Genomic DNA, 27,358 nt, shown 5'->3' with positions numbered 1-27,358 from the left:
CCGTGCGTGCTGTGCAGTAAGGGGGTATGGTTGCCAAGCCAGGGAAGGGAAGCCATACGCAGGGTAAGTACTAGGGGCATGCTCACTGCTATTGCTGTGGTCCCTGACTCAGGCCTGAGGGCTGGATCCTGAAGCCATGTCTCACGTCGGGCGTTGCACTGTTTGGGGCCTCGCCTTCAGCCCTTCCTCGTGCGATGTCTCGCTGCAGCCGGCAGAGCTCCCCAGGCCTGGGCTGTGGGATCTGGCCCTTGTAAGGTGGAGGGGGGGAGGAAATAAGACTCTAGGGCTGCTTCTCCCTTCAACCCTGGCATCAAGTGTGGCAGGGTGTTTAGGTGAGTCTGAGCCCCATCCTGCTCATTCCCATTGGTCCATGGCACTAGTGAGGAAGGAGAGCAGGCAGGTAAGGAGCAGCTCTGAGACTCTGCCTCTGTTGGCTAGTGACTGGCAACCAGCGTGTCCTCCTGACACCAGTCAGATTTATATGGGAAGGAATGGGGTCAGTTGACTGTGCTGGACGGGGCCATCCATTGCTTTGGCCCCAGCACAGAAGGTGGCTAGACAATTGGTGGGGAGATGAGATCCTGGCAAATGCCTGTCGTGCAGAAGCAAGTCTTGATTCTATGTTCTTGCACAGAGACTCTCATTAAGGGTGAGCAACCTGTGAAATGTGGGGATGAGCATCAGTTACGTATGCAGGGAGCTTCTCCACTGTCAAACAAAAAAGAGTGCAACCCCATCGCAAAAACCTCTCCAGGGGCTCTGAGAGGTGAGAGCGGCCTGTGAATGCTGCTCCCTTTCTCCAGTGACCAGAAAACGATTGATCTAGTTATTGCAAATAATAGTTTACTTCAATTGTGTGCAGGAAAGACTTGAGAAGGAGAAGAAGTTAACGAAGGACTTGGGACAAGCTGCTACCAAACTCCAAGAGCTATTGAAGATTACCCAGGGACAACTGGCCAAAGAAAGAGAAGCAGTGAAGAAATTGAAAGAGCAGCTTCAAGAAACGGTATTGCACCTGTCTTCAAATGGAACGTAACGGTGGGCAGGTCGAACCAGGAAGCCACAACTGAGACTGGGACCCTGTTACGCCAAGCACTGCACACACGTAGGAAGGGATCGTCTCTTACAGTTGTAATAGATGAATCAAAGGGTGGGGAATGTAGCCTCGGCGATGAAGTGATTTGCCCGAGGACGCAGGGAATCTGATAGTTGGCAACAGAGCCCAGATCTCCCGAGTCCCGGCCCAGTGCTTTAACCAGGAGACCATCTTTCAGAGGTCATGCAAGCGTGGGCACGTACATGCCTAATATACAAAAATGGGAACTTTACAAGAGGAGCACTCATACGCTGCCCAGGCTGATCTTAGCGGTGGCAGGACATAGAGTAGAGAAGTCCATTTCCCCTTACCAACTTTTTCAACAAGAAGTCAGATTCTGGACAGTATGACTGTTCGCAGTGGTGGTGTAGCCGTGTTGGTTCCAGGATATGAGACACACACACAGTGGGTGAGGCAATCTCTCTTATTGGACCAACTCCTGTTGGTGAAAGAGACGAGCCTTTGAGCTCCGCAGAGCTCTTCTTCAGGTCTGGGAAAAGTACTTGGAGCATCACAGAATTTAAACTTCCAGGCTCATCTTTTGAAGGTGTTGTGCCAGTTCTCTTTGAGGATGAGGACTGAGAGGTCAGACGTGGAGTGATCGCTTTGTAGCAAGAGTTCACCCACACGTGATAGGGTGGGATTTTTTTGTCTTTTTATCGTTTTCCTGTGAGTTCATCTGAGAACATGAAGATGGTCTGGTTTTACACATGTAGTTGCTGAGGCATTTGATGCACCTTCTAAAGATGAGCCTGGGAACTTAAATTCATAACTCTGCTAGACACAAAAAAATTATGGATTCAATAGAGACCTTGGTTTTATGTCTCATTAAAGGATCTGTAACCTCCTTTTTCTTTTCCTATGTGTGCAGAGGTATTAATTACCCACTTCACTTTGAATGGTTTCTTGCAACATGTGTTAACTCCTTATGCTTAATCTCTTCCACCTTGTATTTCTCTGTGGCACTGAGTACCTTTCCCAGACTTGAAGAAAAGCTCTGTGGAATTCAAAAGCGTGTCTCTTCCACCAACAAAAGTTAATCTAACTGCATGGCCAGAAGGCCAGATCTGGTCTGTAGGGCATTTATGTTAACATCACTGATCAGGGGTTCTTGAGTCAAATGTTGAATCCAGTCTCTGCCATTATGATATTGACATAATTGTTAGATAAACCCTGTCCCTAAGAATCCCTGCTTCCTGAATTACTAAAAACAATGTGTTCTATAAACAATCCTATAACCTGCTCTGCTCTTTCTCTCTTCCAGGGGGAAGACAATGGTTCAAAGGAAGGAACTTCTGTCTGATGGGTCTAAGATCTAGAATTTACTATTCCACTTACCAAAATGCCTTACACGTTCCTAAAATATATGCTCGGTTCTCTGCAGATAAAGACACACAAGCCATTAGTGACCCAAAAACCTCCTAGTTTGAGATTTAAAAGGATACAAGTACACACTGCAGACATACATCTGTAAAGGAATTTTCATACTGTTTTTTCGTAATACTGTGTTCCCTTGGGAAAGCCCTGACTGTGTCAGCCAGCTGCTTCCAAGCCTTTACCTTCTGTAGTAACAGAATCCATGAATGTGCGAAAAGGGAAGACACTCTGTTTGTTCGTTCATCAATCAGTGCAATTTTTGTCTTTTGGCGTGAATGAAGCCTGGAAGGTACACGATGCCCCTGTTTGTTGTTACCAGGCGGCTGTTGGCAAGTGTCCTTGTGAATTTCTGGATGGTAATGCAATTAAACCAATGGTGTAGCTAACTAGGGGTTGTGCTAGTCTTATTTTGAGGCGCCTGCAGGAAACGCCCCTGTTGATGGTATAAAGCGCTGGGATCATAACAGACCTCGAGCCCTCCGTGTCCCAGAGGCCCTATCCCCCAGCCACAGGACGGAACGGAAAGGTGGCACTCTGCTTTTCTTGCTCTTTCATGAGTGATGTGAGCAGAGAGCGAAGTAATACAACACTCCTAATTCCACGGTTTGAGCAAGTCCCAGAGAAGGTCCTGGAGCGTCAGGGGAATGTGCCATGTACTAGGAGCACTGAAGACCGCTATGGGCGCTGGCAAGACGGGTTTGAAATGGCAGGAGTGCCAGCTGCATTGGATGAAGCTGTGCCCTGGTCCAGCTTGGGGATCCAGGAAGTTTCCCCACTGCATCGTTTTGGCTGCGTCCCATGTGAGCCTCGAACCTGGAGTTGTCCGGGAAGGGAAGAGCTTTATGGAGAACTAGGGCCAAGCTGTGACTTCAGCTTTTCTGAACGCAGTTGAGCCATGAGCCCATCTCTGCTGCCATTGAAGTTGGTGACGAAACTCCTGCTGGCTTCGGTTCGGTAGGAGCTGAGCTGTGTCGGGACTCGGTGCTGTCAGGGGTGAGATTTTTTTTCGGATGTCTTACTCGAAGGATCTAATTCCTCCCTGCCCTGCCTGCTGGTGGTCATTTCTACACGTTAGATGAGTGGCCTAACTGGAGGAGGCGAAAACACAGCGGCTGGTCTGATCCTGTGGGGATCAGTTAGGAGGCTTGTGTGTATGTAGCCGAGGTTGCAAAGTCCCTCTCTGTTTAATGGCAGTTTTAACTGGTGCTTGGTGCGCGTGCTGGTCCGTACAACCTACGTGGATTTGCTTATGTTAAACCGGCCCCTTTGCGCCCCTTACTGGTTAAGCACACATTTTGAACTGTCCTGTGTTTGCAGTGGTCCCGCAGGCGTTCGTGTGCAAAGCATGGGCTGCTTTAGCATCAAAGGGAGCCCCGTTGGTTCCAAGCCAGGCTGGAGTGAGAGCCCTGTGGGGTTAGTCAGGGGCAGAGTCTGGGCCTCTTGTCGGCAGAGGCTAAAGAGACCCTTCTCTTTGTTTCCAGCAGGGCTCTAGAGGGCTGGGTGTGGGTGGTGCCCTGGGGAACGGCGTCTGACTCATTTGGGGGGCGGGGCCTAGGCCACACCCCCTCCTGAGCATTTTCTATTGGCTAGCTTTGGCAGCTCCCGGCCCAGCCTGCTGGCTTCCGTGAATGCCATTCATAGGCCGCTACCTCTGCCCAGGCGTGGTATAGGGACCCTGGGTGCCTAGCGCAGGATTGTGAAGTCCACCAGGCGGCAGGGCCCAAAGACACACTGCATTGCTCAGTCTAAGGACTCTAGCTCCAGGAGCTCATCGACAGGGACCGTCCTGGCAGCCCAGGGACGTATTTAAACAGCAGCCGCCTGACCGGTGCTTCTGTGCCAACCAGGATTCTTGGGGATCTCACCGTGCTTTGTTGTGCTGCCTAGTGACGCCGTACCCGGCTGGGACGTCCTTCGCTACCCCCATTGCACCAGAGCGGTGCCCCTCGTTTGACTTTGGAGGTGAGTCCTGATCCCATACGATGCTGAGCTGGAGTAGGGCCTTATGCTTGTTGCACCTTGTTGGGAGCCACGCGTTCAGGAACCGACGAGGGCTGCATTGACCCGTGGGTGACTCAGCCCTGCTTCTGCTCCTGGAGGTGAGCCCGACGAGGGATGCTCTGCTCCGCTTGCTCGCTGACACTTGGAGGAGCTCGGTCTCTGTCCTGATTATGCTCCTCTCCCCCTCTGGTTTTTACACTGATCTGCACGTCAGCTGAATGTTGCTGGAGCAGCAACAGCTTCACTGATTTGAACAGCGACGGGTGGGAGGATTCGCCATCTGCTTGGAGGTGCCACCCCGCCGGCAGCCCAGCTCCAGGAATCCAGCCGTGCGCCAGGCTCGGCAGCCACCAGAGCCTGGGCGTGGTGAAGACTCACTGGTGATTATTACCTGCTGACTAACCATGGGCATGCAGTCATGTCCCTGGCTGGCTGCAGGCATGGGGCAAAGTCCCTGCATGGCTGGGACAGCTCCTAGCTTTTCATTCCAAGCCCAGGATCCACCCCTCTTGCCTTCAGGAAAACCACTCGTCCCTAGGTTGTCTCGCTGCCTTGGCAACTGGCCCCGTGCCCAGCCTTCCATTTACTGGCACGTGGCACTTAAACGTCACCAGTGGCTCCTGGGCTAGTTTTTTTGCCCTGGAGGGGTCTGGCAGCCCGCGCTGGATATGGACTGTGCCGTACCAGCTACTGGCTCAGAACCGGGCTGCAGTTCCCAGAGGGGTGGGGATAGGGCCTCTTAGCCTGTGCGAAGAATAGGGGGTTCCAGGCCAAGTCCTCCCACGATTGCCCATCAGAGGCAGGAGGGTAACATGGCTGCTGGTTAGTTCTAATTTGAAATAACTTTCCATAAAAGGTTAGGGGGCATTTTAAAGGCACAAAAATGGGTGGTTAGGCACCCCGACTCCCATGGACTAGCCGCTGTTGGTGCCTTGGAGAATCTCCCCCGCAACAGGGAGAAGGTAAGGGGATTCCTCAGCTCTGCACCGCTGCCTGAGGCCCAGGTCTTTGAAGTTACTCAGGCTCCTATCATCCACTGCCATCAGTGGAAGTCAGGGGCCTAATCACCTCTGGGGATCTGGGCCTAAGTCTCTCTTGAAAATAAGACGTAGGCCCCTGTTGAAAACTTTACTGTAGACCTAGGCCAGAGGTTCTCAAACTGTGGTCTGCGAGCTCCATTCAGGTGGTCCGTGGATAGGCCCCTCTAAGGTGCACGCCTGGACGGTTGCACACGAGAGAATGAAGGGCCACCCACCTAATTAGTGGAGCTGTGCAGGCGTGACTCCACTAATTAGGTGCCTGGACCCTGGAGAAGATGCACATGTGAGGTGAGGTGGCGGCCTTGGGGAGTACAGGGGGTAGGTGGGAGGGGGCAGAGGGGTGGGAAGAGGGGGTGGGGGGGAATTTGGGACGTGCAGGGCTGCGGTGGCCAGAAAAAGAAGCGACTTTCCCCAGCTCCAGGGCTGTGGCAGCGTCAGGAGAGACACCCGGCCCCCTTGTCCTCCTTCCCAGCCCCAGCTTGGGGGGCTGCCCCGGTGCGGGAGAGAGGGCACATCCATCGCATTAGAAAGGTAAAACTACTGATATTAAAATATGAGTTGTGCTTTTATTTGTAGAACAAAAAAAAAAGACTTTTTTTTTAATGGAGCGCTTTTATCCCAAGCGCTTTACAAGAGTTAGCTAACGGTACAAACAGCATTTGGAAAGAGCGTGAAGTGGTCCACCGAGACCCTCAGCAATTTTCAAGTGGTCTGTGGGGGGGAAAAGAGAGAGCTTGAGAACCACTGACCTAGGCTATAAACTAACCTGCTCCGCTCCCATTTGTGATGCCCCTTCAGACTCTTCAACTTTGTTTCCAGTCGTGATGCATCTAAATACGCTCATATCGACAGGCGGGTCTGACCCCAGGAGCTGCCGTTCTGCCAGCACGAGCCTTTCCCGCTGGAGCCCTGTCCCGCAAGTTGTATGAAACCGAAACCTCCTCCATGGACCAGCCACTAGAGGGGGACAAAGAGTGGCCGGCGGCTGGCGTATGTCCTACGCGGGTACATAGTGGCGTGAAAAGCTCCAGCACCAGAAGAAACGTCTTTAGCTTTGTAGAACAGACTGCTCTACCCCGTCACTTCCAGGAAACCAGCAGCGCCTTGGCCAGTGCTATAGCTAGGGGAACTCACTGCCACAGCGTGTAGTTGAGGCCAAGAACGGAGCAAGATTCAAAGAGGAATTGGACTTTTATATGGGTAGCCAGGATAGCCATCGTTAAAACATCCTCGTGCTTCGGGGCCTAAGCCAATCTCTAACGAGCAGAGACCAGGCTGAGATCTAATGTCGGGGGCGGATTATGCCACCGACGCTTGCTGCTGGGTGTCTGGTACCGTCCTCTGAAGTAGCTGGTGCTGGCCCCAGTCATGAGGCTAGATGGAGCTTAGGGCTGAGCCAGCCAGGCTGTTCCTGACTAACCCTTTGGTTTTAATTCCGGGCAGTCCTTTTGTACATTTCTCCTGCTGCAGCCGGGCCTTCTAACTCTTCTGGGTACCAGGCAGACGGGGTCACCGCTGTCACCTACCACCCCAGCCACACCTGCGCTTTCTATTGGGCGTACTCCCTTGCCAAAATCCTGATCGAGGGTGGGGCAGGCTGGGCTTTTCAAAAGAACCCAAGGGAGTTAGGATCCTGAATTCCAACCCCCCCCCCTTTGAAAATCCCATCCTTAGTATCTGATACAGCAAAGCCACCAGCTAGTAGCTGTAAGTAAGGGGAGGTCGACACTTCGAGCTGGGGGAGGGACATGATTCCCAGCTCCAGGAAGCACATTCATGCTTGCCCTGTTTGAGCTAGTACCCTAAAAATACTGTAGCCAGGGTGGCACGATCGGTGGGAGAGGCTAGCTGCCCCACGGACATGCCTAGGGTGGTGGAAGGTGGGGTGGCTAGCCCTTCCGGCTGCAGTGACGCTAGCTTGGTTGGAACCAGCATGTGTAAGGGGACTGTTGCCCCCTTACTAATATTCACTGGGGATGCCCGCCCTGTCATTCAGGCTGACCTGGAGCATTGGCCTCTCCCCATTGTTCCTAGGGACTGGCAGTCTCAGGGTCCTGATTCCCCATCGACCCTCCCCCCCCTTTAGTACTGGGAGCTAGCAGCTGAAACACCCCCACTGGATGTTAGTAAGGGGGCAACAGTCCCCTGACACATGCACATGGCTCCTGGAGTTGGGAATCGCGCTCCCAGCTCAAGCTGTAGACGGACCCAGAGCGTCAGGGCCTGAGAGTTGCTGATTCTAACTAAATCTGTGCATTAGGAACTTGAACTCCTGTAGCCTGCAGCCGTGTGTGACGACCGGCCCAGTCTGAACTCTGCTGGTGGGCCCGGAAATCCTCCGCTAAGAGGGGGGAAATGGGGTGCGAGAACTGATTTGTGCCTCTTCCATTCATTCACGTCCCCACCTTGGCCATCCGCCTGCACGCAGTAACTCCGCTGGAGGCTGCAGCTTTGCTCCAAGCTGAGGTTCCTCGCATGAGCTTGCAAGCGACGGCACCAGCTGCTTTCCCCGCAGGAAACGGGGCACAGGATTGTGCGGGGGAAGGGGTGTCTCCCGACACAATAATGAGGCCACCTTCCCAGCACCCCTTCACCGTTCAAAATCCAGCTTTGCTTTGTAGGGGTGGTTCTTGCCGCCTAATCATCTCTGGTCAATGCTCTTTGTGACGACCCCGGCTCGCAGGCCCCTCCACTCCAGCCACTGTCCTCTCATGGTGCGTGGAGCAACTGTTCGGGAGGAGGTGGCTGCACACATGAGAAATGTTGCTCTCCGTACTGGGAGGCAGGACAGCAGGGCAGAGCTGGGAGCAGCAGGCTGCAGCTAATCAAGGGCTGGTGTCTGTGGTATTAGTTGTAGAATAGGTTAATAAAAGAATACGGCCTTATTTACATGACCCAGCCTTTGCGGCTATTGCTATGCTGCCAGGGCCCCCTAGTGGAGATGCAGTATAAGTTGCTGTGACACCAGGAGAACTCCTCCCTGAGTGACATTAGCTAAGCGGAGACACAAGGTGGGTGAGGTCATCTCTTTTACTGGTGAGAGAGACCAGCTTTCGAGCCACACAGAGCTCTTCTAGAGGGCTGGGAAAGAGTCTCCCCGCTCAATATGAGGTGGAACAGATTTAAGCATAAGGAAATAACACGTTGCAAGAGACCATTCAAGAGAAAGTGGTCAATTAACACCTCTGCTGTCACAGGACAAAGGAGGGTAGTGGGTTATATAGATTGGTATAAAACATAAATCCTGTCTCGCTACTGAATCCATAATTTTTGGTGTCTAGCAGAATTTATGAATTTAAGCACCCAGGCTCATCTCTTGAAGGTCTTGTGCAGGTCCTTTGAGGACAAGGACTGAGAGATCAGCTATGGAGTGATCACTTTTGTGTAGTGTTTGCTCACGGGTAATCTGGTTTGATCTTTTATCATTTTTCTGAGAGTTCATTTGACAGCGTAGTGACTGACTGGTTTCACATACGCAGTTGTTGCTGGGGCATTTAGTTCACTGGATGAGGTACACCACATGTGACAGGCATGTGTAAGACACATGGATCTTGAAAGGTTTGTTGTTGGGGGGGTGTTGATCATTGCAGCTGTGAGATATGTCTGCAAATTTGGCATCTGTCGTTCTGGCAGGGTGTGGGCTGCTTTGAGTTAGTGGGTCCCGGTCTGGAGGGAGCTTGCTTCTGATGATGAGCTTGGTGAGGTGTGGCCAGGGGAGGTGTTTGAAGGCCAGAAGGGGATTCCATCCTGAAAGAAATCTTACCCAAATGCCCACCATCAAGTAAGGGTTGTAACTGTTTGACACCCCATATGGGTTTTAGTGTGGGGTGGTAGGTAACAAGTAGAGGTGTGAGGTCAGTGTGGGTTTTTCTACACTGAAGCAGGTTCTCTGGGGGAATTAAGGTGGCCCATTCCATTAGGCAATCTGCTTCTCTGGTGGGGTGTCCTTGTTTGGAGAAGGCAGTTTTAAGTGTATTAAGGGGTGTATCCTGGACTTGCCCCAGAATATGCTCTGAGGAGAATCAGAGGGTGTGTCTGCACTGCAATATAAGCCCAGGGTTGGTAGAACTTGAGTTAGCAGACCCTGGTTTTATTAACCTAGGGCTTGAGCATCTACACTCATTTGTAACCTCTCCCCATCCCCAGTTAGGAATTTGAGTCCTGAGGCTCCAGAGTCTACACTGCATTATGCAGGCCTGTGTCTAACCACCCATATCCCAGACTTCCTCGTGCCCTTCCAGCCTGTGGCTGCTCTAGCCCTTTGTGGTGCAGTGTGAGGAACACTTGTCCCCCCGAAACTTGACTCTCCAGAGGAGAAAGAAAGTGGGCTCAGGGGATTGTGGGATACTTCTAGTAGATTCCCAAAGCATGAGTCTGGGGGCCTGCCTCTGTACTGCAAAGCAATAGGGCTTGAACCTTAGGTCCCAGCTTGATGCAGGCTTGGACCTTCCACCCCTGTGGGCCTCTGGGTCAGCGCATCTTGTGTGTAGAAAGAAGGGGGGTTAGGTTGAGCGTGAGTTCGACCGCTGGGCTTCCATTGCAGTGTAGACGTGGCCCGAGTGCCTAGCTGTAGATAACTAACGCCTATCCTGCTGCTGAGAGAGGATATGAAACGGATATTCCATAGGACGGTTTTCTGCCCAAGCCTCTCTCCCTTTCTTGACACGATACAGCACCTGACTATGCTTCGTGATAGGCCATGCCAGGAGCGAGAGAAACTTTGGGGAAAGTCTCATCCAAAGCTGGTCAAAGAAAGCGTATAGAGCAGGATTGTAATGGGGTCAGGCCAGACTTCCCAGGGCGTAACAGTGCTGAGCTACTCCAGCAAGTGAAGAAGCAAAATGAAACCCCCCAGTCCAGCACTGTCAGCTGGACTGGAGCAGCAGCGTCGGGGTTCTGGCCCCTGGGGCCTGTACCTGTAATTTCATCCTTTGGACAGCAGATGTCAGCACTCTGAGCCAGGTCCCCACTTGTAGACAGTAGTGTGGGTTGCATCACCCTGGCCCAGGGGTGGGCAAACTTTTTGGCCCGAGGGCCACAGTGGGGTTCCAAAACCATATGGAGGGCCAGGTAGGGAAGACTGTGCATCCCCAAGCAGTCTGGGCCCTGCCCCCTCCAACTTTCCAGCCCCCTCAGAACCCCCCCCCCACTTCTTGTCCCCTGACACAATTGGGCAAGCGGGGTGTGTGTGTGTGTGTGTGTGTGGTGGGGGTGGAAGGATGGGGAGGGGGAAGAGAGCCACAGGTGCACACCCCTAGGAAGCTGCAAGAGTGGTGTACGGCCCCTGCTGCAGCCCGCACCATGGGGCCAGGGGCACAGGTTTCTCCTCCCTCCCTCCCAGTGCCCTTTCCCACAATGCCCCACACAAAGATCTCCCCCACTGCCCAGCACCCCCACCCCAACAGGCCCCCAGCTCCCCAAAACACACAAACCTCCCCCAGTGCCCTCTACACACTCACAGCCCAGCACCCTAAACACACCTCCCAGACCACACTCACCAGCCCTGCTGGGTGGTCTTTGGCTCCTAGGATCAGAGTGGTGGTGGTGGGGGGGGCTCCAGACTGTCCACGTGCTGCGCCTACCACAAGCGTGAGCTCTGTGGCCCCCATGGGCCAGGAAAAGAGCCAATGGGAGCACACAGAGAGCCCCCTGAAAGCCAGAGGAACCGGCCAGGTGCGGAGTCCTGGTGGTGCTTACCTGGCGCGGCTCCCAGGGAGCATCCAGCAGGTCCCTCTGGCTCTTAGGGTGGGGTCGGGGTGTGTGTGTGTGTGTGGCGGGGGGGGCGAGGGCTTTCTGCCTGCTGCTGGTGCCTGAAAGCCCCACCCCTGCAGCTCTGATTGGGCAGGAGGGAGCTGGTGCAGCACGCAGAGACCCCCTCTGTGCCCAGGAAGTGCCGCCACGCCAGCCCCGGGCCTTGGAGCGGTCTGTCCCCGATATCGGGACAAAGGGCGTGCTGACCGATGTGCAGCTGGGACACGGGACAAATGGGTTACTAGCAGGACATCTGGTCACCCTAGACTAAGTCTGCCAGGGCATGCTCCTATGACCGGTATGCCAAGTGCTCCCCATTTCCAGTAGGAGCCCAGTGCTGTGAGGGCAGCGCTGCTTATTTTACTATGAAAGGGCAACGAGGGTGATGGGAGACGGGGGAGGGGTGTGTGTGTCCACCAGCAGCATGGCCCATAGAGAAAGCATACTGCAGCTCAAGGAGTCAGGAGTGTGTTCCCTCCCACCCACTCAGACAGGGGGTAGGTGTCTTAGGCTCCTCCATGTTTGCAGAAGGCTGCAACCCCAGCCAAGAAGCCCACAGGACCTGCAGGCACTCAGCAGGCTCTTGAAGTGACCGAAGCCAGACCCTTGGGCTTTTTAAACATCTCTGCTCAGTCCTGCCACCTGGAGGACGTGGCCATGATACACCTAGCCTCCTTTGCGAAGAAACCCACTGCAATTCATGCCCCAGAAGCTGAGAACGTTCTACTCGTAGAGAATTATCCCTACCTCCCCTGCCCTCTCTGCTAGCAACACCAACAGATTGGTACAAGACATTGGGCACACTTCTCATTTTGCCTGTGGCTCCTAGGTCAGGCTCCTCTGCAAAGGTCAGGGAGATGTGGCTAGGATTAGCTGAGGCTGACACCTGTGATGAAATCCCTTTCTTTGACACTAAGCTTCCCCCCTGTCTATGCTCGGTCATACAAGCAGAGGCAGAGGACATGTAGGGAAGGTTGAAGACAAGTTTTGTTCAGTAACTCACCCCAGGACTTGGGGGGGGGGGGGGGTGGTTGGTGCCTGCAGAGAGCCCAGCGTAGCATGACCCTCGGACACCTTCTGGCAGTAGCATCAGTGTCTCGTGCCAAGGAATACTGCCAGCACCAAGAGTCATTTTACTCCAAACACCCGTATCCTATCCACCAGCTATGAGCCACTCTCATCAGCTGGAAGACTGGGCATTAGCCTCCCCGGTCCAGAGTGTGTGCCTACCAGTCGCAGCTCTATGCTCACAAGGACTCTCATGAGGAGAGGACAGAATCTGCCTGCCAGTCTAAGCCGTTCCAATGGGTTTCTTTACTCTTCCATTTAACAATGAATCCTGTTAAACAGGGAATGAAATCCTGGGCCCATAGTACTGCCCTTGACTTAAGTAGAGCAGGAATTTTCCCTAGAGGTTGTGATCCAGTGCTTGACAAGCTCTTGTGGATTGCAGCTGCACCTTAACAGCTCACTCTCTATTTGTTAAAGCAAAGTCTGAGTAAAGAACTAGGAGTGGCACTTCTTATCTGAAAGTAGACTTCAACCAGACTTTTACTTCAGCCACCTGAGAAAGCAGAAACTTCTAGAAGGTATTACTCACTCCAGTTAGCTGAGGAATGAGTTGGGACAAATGCTAAAAGAGATACTTTTAACATAATCTACTTACTTTTCCTCGACTTAAGGACACATTGAGCATTGGCCTGCTAAACCCAGGGTTGTGAGTTCAATCCTTGAGGGGGCCATTTAGGGCTCTGGGGCAAAAATTGGGGCTTGGTCCTGCTTCGAGCAGGGGGTTGGACTAGATGACCTCCTGAGGTCCCTTCCAACCCTGATATTCTATGATTTCTGATGCCGCATGGATCTTCATAGATTTCAATCACAAAAGCAGAAGTGTGCTGATATCACATGAGCAGCTGCCCAGTTAATCAGAAAATGCAAGTGTGAAGGTTTCAACAGCAATGCAACACAGAGAACATGCAGGGCAGGGAATGTGGTTATGCATTATGTAACAACCAACCACATTTAACTAGAAAAACAGGTCTAGGAAGTAGCAGATGTGCACCGTGACTACCTAAGCGTCACTATCAGAACCTTCACTTTCAGTGTATTTTCCCAGCTAAACCCCATTCACTGCCACAGGAACTTGGAAAGCAGAGAGAGCTTCAGCTTATTAGGAAACTCTACTGTGGCGTTTCTGGCATTGCTGCACGCTGAAGTTGAGGAGCAGGCAAAGTATCTGCTAGCCAAGAGTGGAGACCATTTTGAGCTGCTGACTAGGTCCTGGTGCAAGCTTTATATCACAATACTGTAAGTTACACAACAGATGCTTCCTATTTCTAGATGGTAAGGAACTGGGGCCAGCTCTGGAAGGTACTGAAAGAAGAAATGTATTCATGTTGATATTGCTCCTGCTGTTCACATGCTGTTTAGGACAGAAGCAGCTTTTAGCCTGGTTGCTGGAGGCAGATATGCAGGCCAGCAGCTGCCACTGTCTGTGGTAGAAAAAAAAAAAAAATCCCTGTTTCAGCTGAGCACTTGCTTTCTCTTCTGAGCAGGTCCCCTGCCACACAGCATCTAGAAATATGGAACTACAGTGGTGCCAGAAGTTCCAGCTACACAAGTCCCACAGCAACAATGGTATTAGGCTAAGAGCCCAAGGGAACAACAACAATCCAGCTCATGTACTGCCACATGGCTGGCATTCTGCTCCATGGGGATTACTAACAGTACAGGGACACCACCATGCTTACAGTAGCTGTAGATGGCAGCAGGGCGTGTCTAGGTAGAGTAGTATAACTTTGCTCTCCGAGGATCACTGAGCACACTAAAAGTTAATACTGTTGAAACTTTGGTATTCAGGGAGTCCCTTTACTTGTACAGAAATGAAAGTACAAGAAGAGTGATTGATATGGGGTCACAGACCACAACACTCAGGGCTATGCTCCTTCCCCACTCTAATTGTGATTTGGATGTGTCTGTGCAGTGAATCAGGGAAAAAATAACCTGCTTCAACAGTGCAGCTGCACCAGGCCCAAGCTGGCCCTACGATCATGCAGGAGTACAACTAGAAAGGAGCACTGTGCACTTCATCACTCATACCAAGTGCTTAAACTTGTGGGTCATGCAGGGTTTTGGCTTGTACGGCCCTGGAGTACAGTCCCTGCTGTACACCTCACAAGGTACATTAGTACCAGGCACTGGGAGGAATCTTGCTACTAACCCAGTGGAGGCAGACTCTCTCCTGGAGATTGTTAGCACTGCCAACCCAGAACACAGGTTACTACATGAGAAGCTATAGATGTCCTAAACAACTGCACAAGCAACAATGGTGGAGACACAAAACTTGGAAGCCTGATGGCATGGAATGATCTCTGCCCCTACTGAAAGGCAGCTGTAAAGTCATATGCTTTGAAGTTGGACCTCAGATTTTCTATGGAAACAGGGTTGAGTAGTCGCTACAAGTCCCTACAGCAGTTTAGCTCAAACCACTGTAATGAAAGTGGTTTAGTTCCAAGCTTCAGAAACACAGGGTGGTTTACATCCCTCTTCCATTGGTCCAAGCCAGAGCTTGGAGGTTCAGAACATTGTCCAGGTGAGTTAAATATTGCCCCCTAGAGCTCTACCATTTATCTATGGCACAACTAAAATTAGAGCTTCTGACACTTAAATTGACTCATCAATATTTATGTACAAGTTTGATTTAGCACGATACAGCTTGCACTATGTGAACACAACTGTTCTAAATCAGTTATCAGAGAATGCATAACTACATGCAGAATGAAGGAGCTTTCAGACACTAATAAGAGACCATGAGTTTACAAGAAACGGTTTAGGATTATTTCCCCAGGAAAGTGTGCCTAGTTGTACTTTGATTTTAGCTATAGGCTAGGGTACCAGAGCTTGATGTGTTTAATATTAAAAAAGTTATTGAGCAGCACAGTGATGGTTATGACAGACAGCATTCCTTTTAGCATATGACATTTAATAAAGTTGTATTAATCATGTCCTAAGACAGACACTAGCCAGGAAGGGGAAGAAAAAGAAAAAGAAGCTTTGACATGTCTGATTGCTACAGAGAAAATTTAAGATTGTGATGTTTGCTACAATTTAGATCAACTGGAAAGGGAACCAAACTCCCCCCTTCACTATGCAGTATTGAAGCCAGAGTTCAATAGCAAACTTGTTTGTAATCCTCAGGGCTGCTCAGCCAAGAGAAATCCTTAGATTTTATTTATTCAGGATCATTTGTACATAATCAACTACATCTGCAAAGTCTACTTTATTCTACAAGACAGACAGTTTCCCCACCATTAGTGAAACCCTGGTTTAGAATGTTTGCTTTACATAATTGATATATTAAAACATGGAATGCTTGTAGAGTTGTGGCACTGTATAGCATCTACACAGGACATCCTTCAAAAGCTACGATTAGGGAGCCTCCTAGCTTATCAGCAATGTAAGCTCGGTTAAGGTCCTCTGGCCCATTTGCTTGACATTCGTGCTTTATGCCTAGAAGAAAGGCAAAAAATTCAGTGATTCATGAGTTCCCATATGCTAGTAATTCTCATTAGAAACTTGCACCTGTAGCCAAGAGTATTTGATCAGGTAGCCCAACAATTCACAAGAATTCAAGCACATGGCAGTCCAGTCTAGAAGTTCAAGAGCCCAAAGGATTTAGGTGCTCAAGTGCCATTGAATTTCAGTGGGAGTTGAGTACTTAGTGATGTGCAAGCACTGATGATTGAGGCATCTGGATATGTTATGGTATTGGATACTTGAACTGGATGTGTATGTTTTGGTCTTTCCAGTTGCAGATTCTGCTGGAGTGAAGCTGGGAGTTTCAGCATTATAAAAAACTCACTGAAGTGGCATGGGACCTGGGATGTGTGCAGCTGAAGAGTTATGGCTTAGTTAACAGGGAAGCCATGTGCACGGAGAGGGAAAATGCAGTTCTACTGCATGTGCAATTCAGACACTTTTTTGCTATGTTGTGTTTTAATCATGTTTCAAGAAGTTTCACTTGCTAAGTACTCATCTTCAACTGGTACTTCTAAATAGACGCTAGTCCATTAGCAACAGCTAAGTCCTATGGGTCAGCAGTTCTATGGTGCAAGACAGATTTAATTGGGCCAAGTGAGAAAGTGTTGCCTGTATTACGTACCTTGAAATTTCTTTTTGATGGCATCCTTAGAGCTTGCATAGATCATCTTACTTTTGAGAGGCGCTTGGTCTGGTGCCCTAGTTGGACATACCAAGGGTAAAGTTAAGATGATGATATTCAACATCCAACATATCAGAATCTAAGACCTACAGACTCAGGTGACAAGCAGTGGCCCTACAAGTTTATGAACATTTGACACCCCATCCTAAACAGCATGCAATATCTTGGACCAGATGAGTGTGTCACCACATTTCCGTGTCTTACACATTAATGGAGACCCTGTGTACAGGCCAGGCATTGCAGGTAGGTATGTACGTACATTGTGCAAGCAAAGAGACCAAGTCACACATAAGCCACGTTTCCAGCTTACCACAGGATGAACATCAACTCCTCTTTTTTTGATTCCTTTGTTTCAAAGCTTGCATCGTACAAGGCATAACGGCAATCCTTTTCAGGGAGCATCTGCACAAACTGCTTGAACGGATCAGTAACTGTTACGCCAATATCTCCCACGAGGATTTCTTTGCCTTCTTCCACAACAATGCACTTCTGGTCTTCACTGAGACAGAATAAAACTGCCTTCTTCCTTTTCTTGATTTCCCCAGGTGTGGAGCACTTACGAACTTTCATGTCATAGAAGATACGGCATACTTCATCAGCCACTTGTACTCCTGATGCCTATGACAGAAAGAGTTAAGTCAATTTCAGTCCTGGACTATGCACTTTATATAGCTACTGTATAACATCAGCTTAATGCATTAGGCTGATAAGACTAGAAGACAAGCAATATTTCCTAGAGTATTAAAGGCTTGGAGTGGCAGATGCAGAAAGCCTGAAACAGTTAACACCAGAAGTTGATATAGGAAAGACAGGGTCTAAGTCTCCCATTCTGGCTACAGTTAGCTTTTAAAATTATAGTTCCTAATGCACATAAGTTATGTTTTTGAAAAGTGACTGATGGGGAAGGAAGATCCTACTTGCATTGAAGGTCTTTCTACTGAGGAACAGGAACTTGTAGCTTCAGAGGTCTGTTTAACTGACAGTCTTGAAGTGAATGCCTAAGTCTGATTTTCTTGAAACCCCACAAGTAGCTTTTACCTGGCAGTCATTTTGAGACAGCATTCTTTAGCTATTTGACAAGTCTCAACTTGCCACTATTTTGGCTAGCCATTTCCAGCCTACAGGAAAGTAAAGCAGTGCTATCAGATTCTACATATACAGTCACATGTATGTGTGGTTCAGGTTTAGAAGTTCTGGAGCAAGACTTGTTTATGAAAAATGCTGGGTTTTAGGCTCAAGATCTGACTAGAGAGAGTGACAAGTCTGTTGAAGTTACTCAAAGAAAGTGTCATGCTTTTATTAAAGGGCTAGATCTCTGGAAACTGCTTGATAAGTTTCCTAGTTCTCTGGTTTGCTGCTGGCTCTTAGGTTACTATTATGTAGTCAAAATTCCCCGTTGGATTATTTTAATTTAACTCTTATATGGCCCATCTATGCCAGCCACAAACTAAGAGGGAATAAAAGGAACTGTATAAAAAACAAACAGAATAAAAGCCCGTTGCTCCTTCAGTTATGAAGGATAGCTGGGGTTATCCCTACTGTTATATATATCTCTGTGCAGATGTGTGGCCCTGACAGCTCCAGGTTTGTGCATCTGGGCATACTTCTCTCAAGAAAGGATGATCCACACTGGCAACTGAGGTATTCCCACATAGGTATAATTTAGGTTAGAGCAATATAAAAATGACTGGATTAGACTGAAGCATGTCTACCAATCTGTTCAAAATGTTACATGCTTCAGTGTAATGAGCCTGCTATATTTGCGTGTTAAACCTTTTCATCCTTGTAATGATTCGAGAGACCTGTTCACACATCTGAGTTCAGCACATGTGAGTGCCCTTTGATTATTACAGTGCCCTTGGTACACTGCAATATTACACCACACTGGCAACACTGACTTAGGTACTCACAATCAGGTGCAGCTAGCATTATAAAGCAGTTGATTAACATTTAGGACTGACATTAGAGAAAGGTTTCTTTGGTAAGCATTTGACAGCCCTGTTTATCTAGAGTATTGCCACTTGTTTTTAGGGGTCTTTCACAGCAAGAGGAGAGAAAAATATTGTTTACAGACATGATAGTTCAATTGTAGCACTATGGAAGTCATTAGGGGACTCCATGTGCAGTGTTTTAAGTCACTGGTACCAGCTTAGACTGATTTCAGTTTGGTTTCCATTTAAGACAGTTACTCTAATGTGACTAACATGGCACCTTCTTACTCATATCTGCTTCAGGTATGTATTTTAAGTCTTCTTTAATGATGTATTCTTGCAAAGGAAGAAATAGAGCCATGCTGTCTGTGGCTTTGCACTAAGTTGTTTGCACAGTTCTAATCTGTTAGAATGCATCTGTGTAAGCCTACTGACGAAGTAGAGTTGCCTGGTTGTCACCAGGAGCATGATTTGAAGACCCCAGAGGTGAAAGCCTGCAGAACATTTTTTTGCACTGAAGTATGAACAAAAAAACCAAACAAACTTGTCTTTCAGATGCCAGGTTGAATCTGCAAGGCTAGCGGTAAGAGAAAGTACATACGATAGGGAAATAGAGCCCTGCTTTTCAGCAAAAAGAACAGCCTTTAAGGATTTAACTTGACCCCCTTGCCCAAAAAAACCAACAAAACAAAAAACCAAGAAAATGAGTTGACTCAAACTACTCAGATACTAAACTGTAGTCTCACTGAATACATTATTAATTCCCTTGTTCAGACATCTGCCATGTTGGTAGATGCCATCTGAAATTTGGCTCATTCCCTGTAGCTAGGATTTCTTTATATGGAATCTGAAGTGCCATCCTGAGATCAGGATTTATAGATAAACCACCTAAAAGTGGGCAACTGAATCTGTTTCAGGATTGGCTACCATGTAAAAATTACAGTAGGCAGCTACACTTCCAGTTAAAGTTGCTACAATATTTAGAACTTGTGGCCTATGAAATTTGAACTAGACAGACCATACTCTTCATTTCCTACATTACATATGGAAATGGCAAAAGCCATATGGCTTTTCTTATGAACCCTCAACCTTGGCACCTGCTCCCACACTGACCTGCTTTCCTAAACCCAGACTTGCTAGTGATTTTACTGCTATCACTTTGGATAAAAAAAGTCAACCTCAGAAAACCAGCAAAAAGCTAGAGTACTGCTGAGAGTCAACAATACCGCCAAGAGCGGAAGATTGTTTATTGCGTAGAGCCAGTAATTCATCTTGAGGCAGGAAACTTCTTGTTTCCTTACAAAGAAATCTAATACTTTGGCAAGTTATTTAAGATTCAAAAAGGGTTAAGAGGGTTCAATTTGGGAACTCAAGTTGAACAACAAGTGATGTTGAATGGCTCTCTCCTGGAGGATGTAAGCTTTGCACCAACCAAAGGGGCTGGGTAAGTGTTCTTTAAAGAAGACAGCCAGTTTTAGTTGCAGTATGAAGCTACAGTTCTGTCTAGGAAAGCACATGCAGATTACTGCAATGGGGCTTACCACTTCCTTGGCTCCAATTAGACCTCTGCACATCTTTTTAGTTACTTAAAACATCTTGTAACTAAGTGAGTTTTCCCAGTCTCCAGGACAATGGATTCTTTGGAGGAGAAATATTCCACCTCCTCATACAAAGTTACAAGTACTTAACCAATGGCCCAAGATTTGGAACACTGATCTTCCATAGCTGCTGACTACCAGTGAGCAGGTCAGAGGAGTGCATATTGCACACATCACTATTTATGCTGTCTTGACTTGGCAAACGAAATGGAGCGATACTACTGTTAACACTGCAGGACTAGCGAAAAAAACTCCATTCTATTCCATCTTGGGCATGAAAATTGTTAGCCAAGTTCTAGACTTATGGCTGCTTATTTAAAATGCTATGCTGCTGGTACTTTTGTGGGTGGCAAGGTGAGGCCACCACTGGAATATATTCTGATTTAGCATACAACTAAGAAATTTTGACTCAGGTGATTCCCAGAACAAAGAAAAGAGAGGCCTAAGTCCAGTCTGATCTGTTTCTACAGGTGCCCAATGCAAGGGCTCTCAAGCCTGTTAAAGCATTTGAAACCCCCTCCCCACCTTACTAGCAACCCTACTAGAAGGGAGGAAAAGACAGACAAACCATCTTCCATTACAAGGGTGGAAGAACTAGGAGAGAGGGGCCAGGTGGTAAAAAATGCAAGAAGTAGGAGACACAGGAAGAGTCCAGAGTTCTTTAAAAAGGATAAAATTCTATATTGGTTAGGAATAGATTCCCAATACTAATTTCCATGCAACGGGGATGTTATATAATGGAAAGTGTGAAGGGAAACATGTCTCATGGGCTGCTATTAAATACTGCAATAGTTCCCAAGCTGCAGGTTGGGAGTGAGGTGTCATGAGACAAGGGGAAAAAAAATTGCAAGAAACCAGAGTAAACAACTCACAGCAGCAAGGCAGCGCCAGCTGCTACTGGATCAACAAAGCACTCACAGCAGCAGCTGGACAGCTAGGCAGCATCGACTGCTACCAGAGCAATAGGAGCACTCTCCCAACAGCATGCCTTCTATGGCCAGGAGCAGGTCACACAAGTGGAGGTGGAGGATGCAGGAGCAACATGCTGAAACAGGAGGGAAGGGAGGAGAATACCTCCTTTCCAGCAGACAGGCTAGTGGACCAAATAAAGTGATCTGATAAGCTGCATGTGCCTCTCAAGCCACCAGCTGCCCATCCCCTTTTTGGTCTGGTGCTCTTGAGCCCCCCCAGAGACAGGCCCAGCACAAGTGCACTACATACACACTGGTTAATCCAGGCTTGGCTGCCCATGCAGAGTTTTCAAAGTAGACTGTTCATTTGTGCAAAGCCAACCTGAATACAGAGTTCCAGGCGTGGGCCCAAAGGGAGCTGTGGCATGAAAGTTTGCGAGTCCTTGCAACACCAGCCTGTACACCTGTCTAGACTACTGCACGCACATGGGGTCTGCTAATGTACAAGAGATTCAGTAGATGCCAAGTAAGAATGCATGACAGTGATGCAGCCAATGTCTCATCTTTTTTCCATGTGTAGCACTTTTCCCACACCTTACAAACTGATGCTCTGATGTCTTGTGCTAGAGGAATGCCTTACCTAAACACCACTATGTACTAAAAGCAAGAAACCCTTTCCTTCTAAAAAGCCTCCCTCCTGTCCTCCACGCCCCATCTTGATGGATGCAGGTAAAGGCTGTACACAGCCATGTCAGCTTCCCACATTTTGCTTTCTTTAATTATGTTCAAAAGAAGTGCCCTAAAACCTTGCACAAAATCTAAACCAGAGTTATTCCTTTAGTCCAGTTTTGACAGAGAGGCCCTGCAAGTTGCCACCAAAACCTATGCATTTCTGTAATATTAGAATTTGGAAAGAAAGTTTGCATTTGGAAAGCAAGTTCAAGATAGGATGCACATACCAGACATCTGGCAGACTGGATTTACAGCACATAATTCTGCATTCCATTGTGTCCAAAGTTGCATTGAAGCTAGTGCTTCCCAACAAAACCCTGGGCTATGAACCTTAGGGTTTTCCTTCAGTAAAGGATTTTTATGCCGCCCCTGCCCCCCCGCCCCCCCCCCCCACAAAAAAAAGACTAAGCTTCTTGGAGTTTTGCACAAAGTAAATTTTGGAGGGGGGGGGGGGGAGAGGAGGTGTGCGGTCACATGGAGGAGGAGGATGAAGAGACCAGTATGGATAATATGCAGGTTCTCTTCCTCCAAGCCCAGCAGTCTAGAACCAAAAGCCATAATACCAGTGTTAAGTTTACATATGGTAAACCAGTTCAACTGGTTACATTATTCTTGAGACCTGGGTCTTAAAGCAAAATCTTACATCATTCAGGAGCTACATTAACTGTATGCATGTGTTCTAAGCAATCCATATCCACCTAATTAAGTGAAAACATTTGCTTCTTGGGAAAAAAGATTCAGTTCTTATGTAAGTTCAGTTGGATGCAGAGCCTGAAAGCTACATTCCTCAAGCATGCCTAGCCAAATATAGAAGGAATGAGTAGCAACTCTAGAACTCTGCACTTCAGTCTAATAAAAGGATTGCTAGACAGAACGCAGTTAATTCCCTACTTCCAATTGAACTCAATGTCCTCTCCCTCCACACAAAACTGGGGACCCATTACACTGAAAACACAACTTCATTTTTGTTGTGTGACACTTGCATCAGATCCAGGAATCACTGATTTGTCACAGTATCTCTTTGAGAGCTGGTCAAATTTTCCTTAGTCAGTAACCATGTGGCGGAAGTGAACATTCCTTTTGTGAAGAACTGGGCAGTGAAGCTAGGTTTACTTGTTTCCCGTATGCTGCTGTGCAACACCCTAGGATGTCCTTTGCACAGAAAGCTGGAAGGCAGGAGCAATGGACAAACAAGATGATGGAGGCTGTGATCAGCTGATTTGGGGAAGACTACCTTGTATCAAGCCAGGCCCTTGAAAGGTTAGAACATGATTAAATAGTGACAAAAGTCTGCACAAAATATGTTAAGTAGTTGGTTATAAATTGTGGTATAGGCAGGATCTCAGACAGCAATAACTCAGACAACTGTTCCTACACAGTGCAGGAAGGTCCCCTTTTGCAGAAATTTAGACTAAGATCTGATTTGTTTTGCATATCACATTTGAGATAACTGATATTTACTGCTAGGTTTCAGAGTAACAGCTGTGTCAGTCTGTATTCGCAAAAAGAAAAGGAGTACTAGTGGCACCTTAGAGGCTAACCAATTTGAGCATAAGCTTTTGTGAGCTACAGCTCACTTCATCGGATCTTATTTACTGCTAGTGTGTCAGAGACCATTTACAAGTCAAAGCAATAAAAAAGTTTTTCCGCATATCACATCCTAGCCTGGCTGGCATGATTTGCCTATCAAATAAGTCATTTTGTATTAACCTAGTTTCTTTCCAAACCAGAGTCAAGGCTCCATCCAGCCTTTTGTCTACCAATAAGAGACCTTACTAGCTAGACAAAGGCAGAGGACGATTAAGAAATAGCTGCAACAGAAACCCTTCCCTCTGAATTCCCGGAGTTCCTTCCATCACTCCTAGCTGAAGGAATACGTTTCCATCAGTTGGATCATGAGGCCATTCCCTGAAGGTGGTCACAGATTGTATGGCATATCTCCACTACTCACTGGTGTGAAGTAATCCCAGCCCATGCCAGAGAAAAATGGGAATTGTGCCACCCAAAAATGGGTGTAGAGAAGAACGCTGTTGGAGAGTTGGTACAAGTGCCGGTACTGCTCTCTGGAAGAGGATGCAGGTAGAAGAATGATTTAGGGCTTTTAGAAGTTAGGCTTCACCTTAGTGTAGTCTGCAGGCCTCCAACTGCTCATGAGGAGGAAGTTCTGTCTGAACTGTCCCTGGTAGCTAAAAAGATTGCCTTGGTAGCAGATTTATAGATCCCCAGGGATTTTGGTGTGACCCTGGAAACTTTTAGGGTATGTAACAACTCATATGAAGGGAGTAAGAGATATGGTCCTTTAAAGGTCTCCCCCTTTCAGTTATTTGAATTTCTATCACCAGCAGGAGAGTGAATTTGTGTGGGGGGGTGGAGGGTGAGAAAACCTGGATTTGTGCTGGAAATGGCCCACCTGATGATCACTTTAGATAAGCTATTACCAGCAGGACAGTGGGGTGGGAGGATGTATTGTTTCATATTCTCTGTGTGTATATAAAGTCTGCTGCAGTTTCCACGGTATGCATCCGATGAAGTGAGCTGTAGCTCACGAAAGCTTATGCTTAAATAAATTGGTTAGTCTAAGGTGCCACAAGTACTCCTTTTCTTTTTTTGAATTTCTCTGAAACCCTGAGGATTGTAACCAGGATGCCCTTTCATGGTGATAGCTGGAGAGAGACAAGACTGCTGCATCAGAGACATCCAAGGCTACTTGGAGCAAAGTCCTGGCTACTAGTTGCCTCAAGTAAGCCCCAGCTTCCCGTGGGAGCTTGTCAATGAATCATGATACTCTGGAGTGTACGCAAGGACATGCAGAGTACATGTCTAGTCCCAACACACAGCAGGTCAAAAGCTTCCTATCACATGATGTCAGTAAATCACAAAGTAGCCCACAAAGAAAAAAGTCTAAGGTAATCTTGGCAGAATTATGTTTATTTAAAAGCCATTGTTGATCACTTTTTTTTTTTAAAAACAGTTGTAGGAGGGGCTCAGAGTTATGGCAGATGTGGAGTTAAAAAAGTAAACTCTGATGTTAACACAATCATATCATATAAAAATATTCTTAAATCAAACCAAGTTTGAGAAGCATTTCTCAATTTGCCTATCTGTAGATTTCAGTCAATGGAAGTATTTTTGCCCATTTCCATGTATGGCAAAATTAATGTTTACCAACATATACTAATAAAAACCTAATCTTTCCAAGCCTAGCTATTGGGATTATAGACTTTAAAACAGTTTGAGGTCATTAGCCAAACGCATATAACATTCTCTGGTGAGTCAGTCATTTCTATGACAACAAAACATGGACACAGATTTCTAACTTCACTATAATATCAAATGAGAACAGAAACTAAGTTTTGAGGAAGAATGCTCTTTAAATAGGTTTAATAAGTTACAGACTAGAGACTGTCTGGTTAAACATGGGCAAGTATTCTTTTGGATGACCTCTGAAGAAGTCTTTTGGCAAGCAGATGCTAGTTTTCTTTAAAAAAAAAATAGAAAGATTTCAACCAGACCTACAAGATCAAGTTTCATAGTGTGTTGTAAACTGAGTAACCTATATTCAGCTGAACCAGCAAATCAAGGTCTCAGTACCAGTTATCATCCCAACATATATGGTCTCCAACTAGCCTTTTCAGTATGAGCCTACTAGCCTTATTGGGGATCCAGGAAGCGGGCGGGCAAAGCCCGCCCACTGCTAAAGGATCCCCCCCAGCCTAAGGGGGGGTCCACAGGACCTGGAAAACCAAATAATTATGGGGGACAACTAATGAACGACAGGGACAGGAGTGCGGTCAAAGGGAACCGGACGGGGACACCGAGTGGAGGACCCCGGACGGCGCCCACTGCTCCTCAAAGGCGTCAAGGGAGTCAGTGGATGCCGCCCAGAGGAACTCTGCCCGGAGACCTGAACGGACAGAGGATCGGAAACAGGCCCCACAGTCACAGGAGACTCCATCAGCCAACCTCCTCACCCTGGTTTTATAGATGGCCACTTTAGCCAAGGCCAGGAGGAGGTGGACCAGAAGGCCCTGCGACTTAGTGGGCCCACAGACAGGGAGCGTATAGATAAGGAGGTGAGGGGAAAGTGCAACCAAAACCTTAACAAAATATTTGTGAGGAGCCGGAATAGGGGCTGCAGCCTGGCGCACTCTAGGTAGACAGGCGCCAGGGTTTGCTTCACGCCACAAAAGGGGCAGGTGTCCGGGATTGGGGTGAACCACGCTAAGTACACGCCCGTCCTCACGGCCCCGTGAAGGAGCCGCCAACTGATATCCCCGGCAGGCCTCGGGACTAAGGTGGAATATAGTAGGCAAGTCACAGCCTCGAAACTTTTTAAAGGTCTCCAGAGCAGCCTTGTAAAATGCTGCTTGGCTAGTTATATGGGGAGGAAAGAGGTTGTTTTTTTTTAAACCGACAAGTAGGGTATCAGTTAACACCCCGCCAGTAATGGGCCATTAGACTTTTGCCTGCAGAGCTTCAAGTTTATACAACTTGATCTTGAAATTCTTAGCCTTACTGGGCAATGAACTTCACCCTCACGGGAAAGTCGGTCGAAAGCAAATAAGCCACTGGACTCCTCCCGAGTCAGCCACCGCCTGAGCGCGGCTGGAGGCGTCCCCGCGAGCCCGCCCCGGGAGCCCGCCCCGCCAGCGCCGCCCGCCAGCAACCCCACGGCGGGCCTCCGCCCCGGGAACGGCCCCGCCCGCGCCCCACGCGCTGCCGGGGCAGGCCCCGCCCGCCAGGGGGACCCATCGCGCAGGCCCGGGAGCCGCGGGGGCGCCGCCGCCGCCAGACCTCCGGCTTCCTACGGCCGCCGTTACGGCCCGGCGGGAAGGCCGGGGCCCAGCCGCGGCGCCTGGGAGGGGACACGCCCTGCGAGGCGGGGAGGGGAGCACGGCCGGCTGAGGAGCCGCGCGGAGCGGCAGGGAAATGACTCTGCCCCCCCCCCCGCCCGCCCGCGATGGACGCGCCGGCGCCAGCGCGTATAAAGGGGGGCGGGAGGTACCATCGGCTGCGGAGGGGGTCGCCGGGCCGGGGAGCGGAAGGCTGCATCGCCCCGGGCTCCGTGGCGGGCGGTACCATCGGGGGGAAGAGAGGAGGGGTGGGGAGAAGAGATGGAAGGGGCCGAGATACGGCGGGTGGCCAGCGCTCAGCCCGAGTCCCCCGGCGGGCGCTGCCCAGCTTCTCACCATGGTCTCGGCGGGGCTGGCGGGTCTCGAGTCCGGGGAGCGGCTGCCTCACTCGGTGCTGCTGCTGGGCGAGGCGCGGGAACAGGAAGGAGCTAGGGAGAGGCGCGAGCCGGGCGGAAGCGCTGCCGACGTCACGCCGCAGTGCCTGGAGGAAACGGTTGCTGGCGGGGGAGGGGGGAGCTCTGCTGGCAACGCTCGGACTCGGCCTGCTCTGCTTCCATCGCCCTGGGGCGGGGCCCTTATATAGGGAGGAGGGGCCGCCGGGCTGCCCAATCAGACAGGGCGCTGCCAGGTGGGCTCACGTGCCCGCCAGCCAATGGCAGGGCCGTTGGAGGGGGCTACGTGCTCCCAGGTGAGGCAGAGGCCGGGAGGGACTGAGGAGAGGCAGGCAGGGGGGAGAGGAGAGACAGGGTGGAGGCAGGTAGGGGAGTGGGGTGGGAGGAGAGGTAGGGTGGAAGCAGGCAGGGGAGTGGGGTGGGAGGGGAGGTAGGGTGGAAGCAGGCAGGGGAGT

General features: G+C 49.2%; 2 protein-coding genes across 6 annotated transcripts in view; one reads left to right on the top strand and one right to left on the bottom strand.

Annotated features, from left to right (window-relative positions):
* The window catches only part of RRBP1 (ribosome binding protein 1), a 55,835-nt gene extending 52,976 nt beyond the window's left edge, over positions 1–2,859 (top strand). For all 5 annotated transcript variants that reach the window (XM_084623091.1, XM_084623087.1, XM_084623089.1 and 2 more), the window contains 2 exons: positions 863–1,006; positions 2,361–2,859. In XM_084623091.1, the coding sequence (XP_084479217.1) occupies positions 863–1,006; positions 2,361–2,399 (183 nt within the window). In that variant the 3' untranslated portion in view covers positions 2,400–2,859. The remainder of the gene's footprint in view (positions 1–862; positions 1,007–2,360) is intronic.
* A 12,586-nt stretch (positions 2,860–15,445) lies between these two features.
* DSTN (destrin, actin depolymerizing factor) lies at positions 15,446–27,058 on the bottom strand. Its single transcript, XM_084624019.1, has 4 exons — positions 26,848–27,058; positions 16,797–17,104; positions 16,427–16,503; positions 15,446–15,774 (listed from the first exon to the last, which is right to left on the bottom strand). The coding sequence occupies exons 1-4, from the start codon at positions 26,848–26,850 to the stop codon at positions 15,665–15,667; spliced, it is 498 nt and encodes a 165-aa protein (XP_084480145.1). The 5' UTR covers positions 26,851–27,058; the 3' UTR covers positions 15,446–15,664.
* Positions 27,059–27,358: the final 300 nt, after the last annotated feature.

The sequence above is a fragment of the Lepidochelys olivacea genome (genome assembly GCF_965140295.1).
Source record: "Lepidochelys olivacea isolate rLepOli2 genome assembly, chromosome: 3".
NCBI lineage: Eukaryota > Metazoa > Chordata > Testudines > Cheloniidae > Lepidochelys > Lepidochelys olivacea.
This window is presented reverse-complemented; position numbering and strand designations above follow the sequence as displayed.

Excerpts from the sequence above, each read along its gene's own strand:
- DSTN (XM_084624019.1), bottom strand. Across the intron at positions 16,504-16,796 it reads GAGTTGATGTTCATCCTGTG|GGCACCAGACCAAGCGCCTC; the intron begins GTAAGCTGGAAA and ends ATGTCCAACTAG. Across the intron at positions 15,775-16,426 it reads CATCAAAAAGAAATTTCAAG|GCATAAAGCACGAATGTCAA; the intron begins GTACGTAATACA and ends CCTTTCTTCTAG.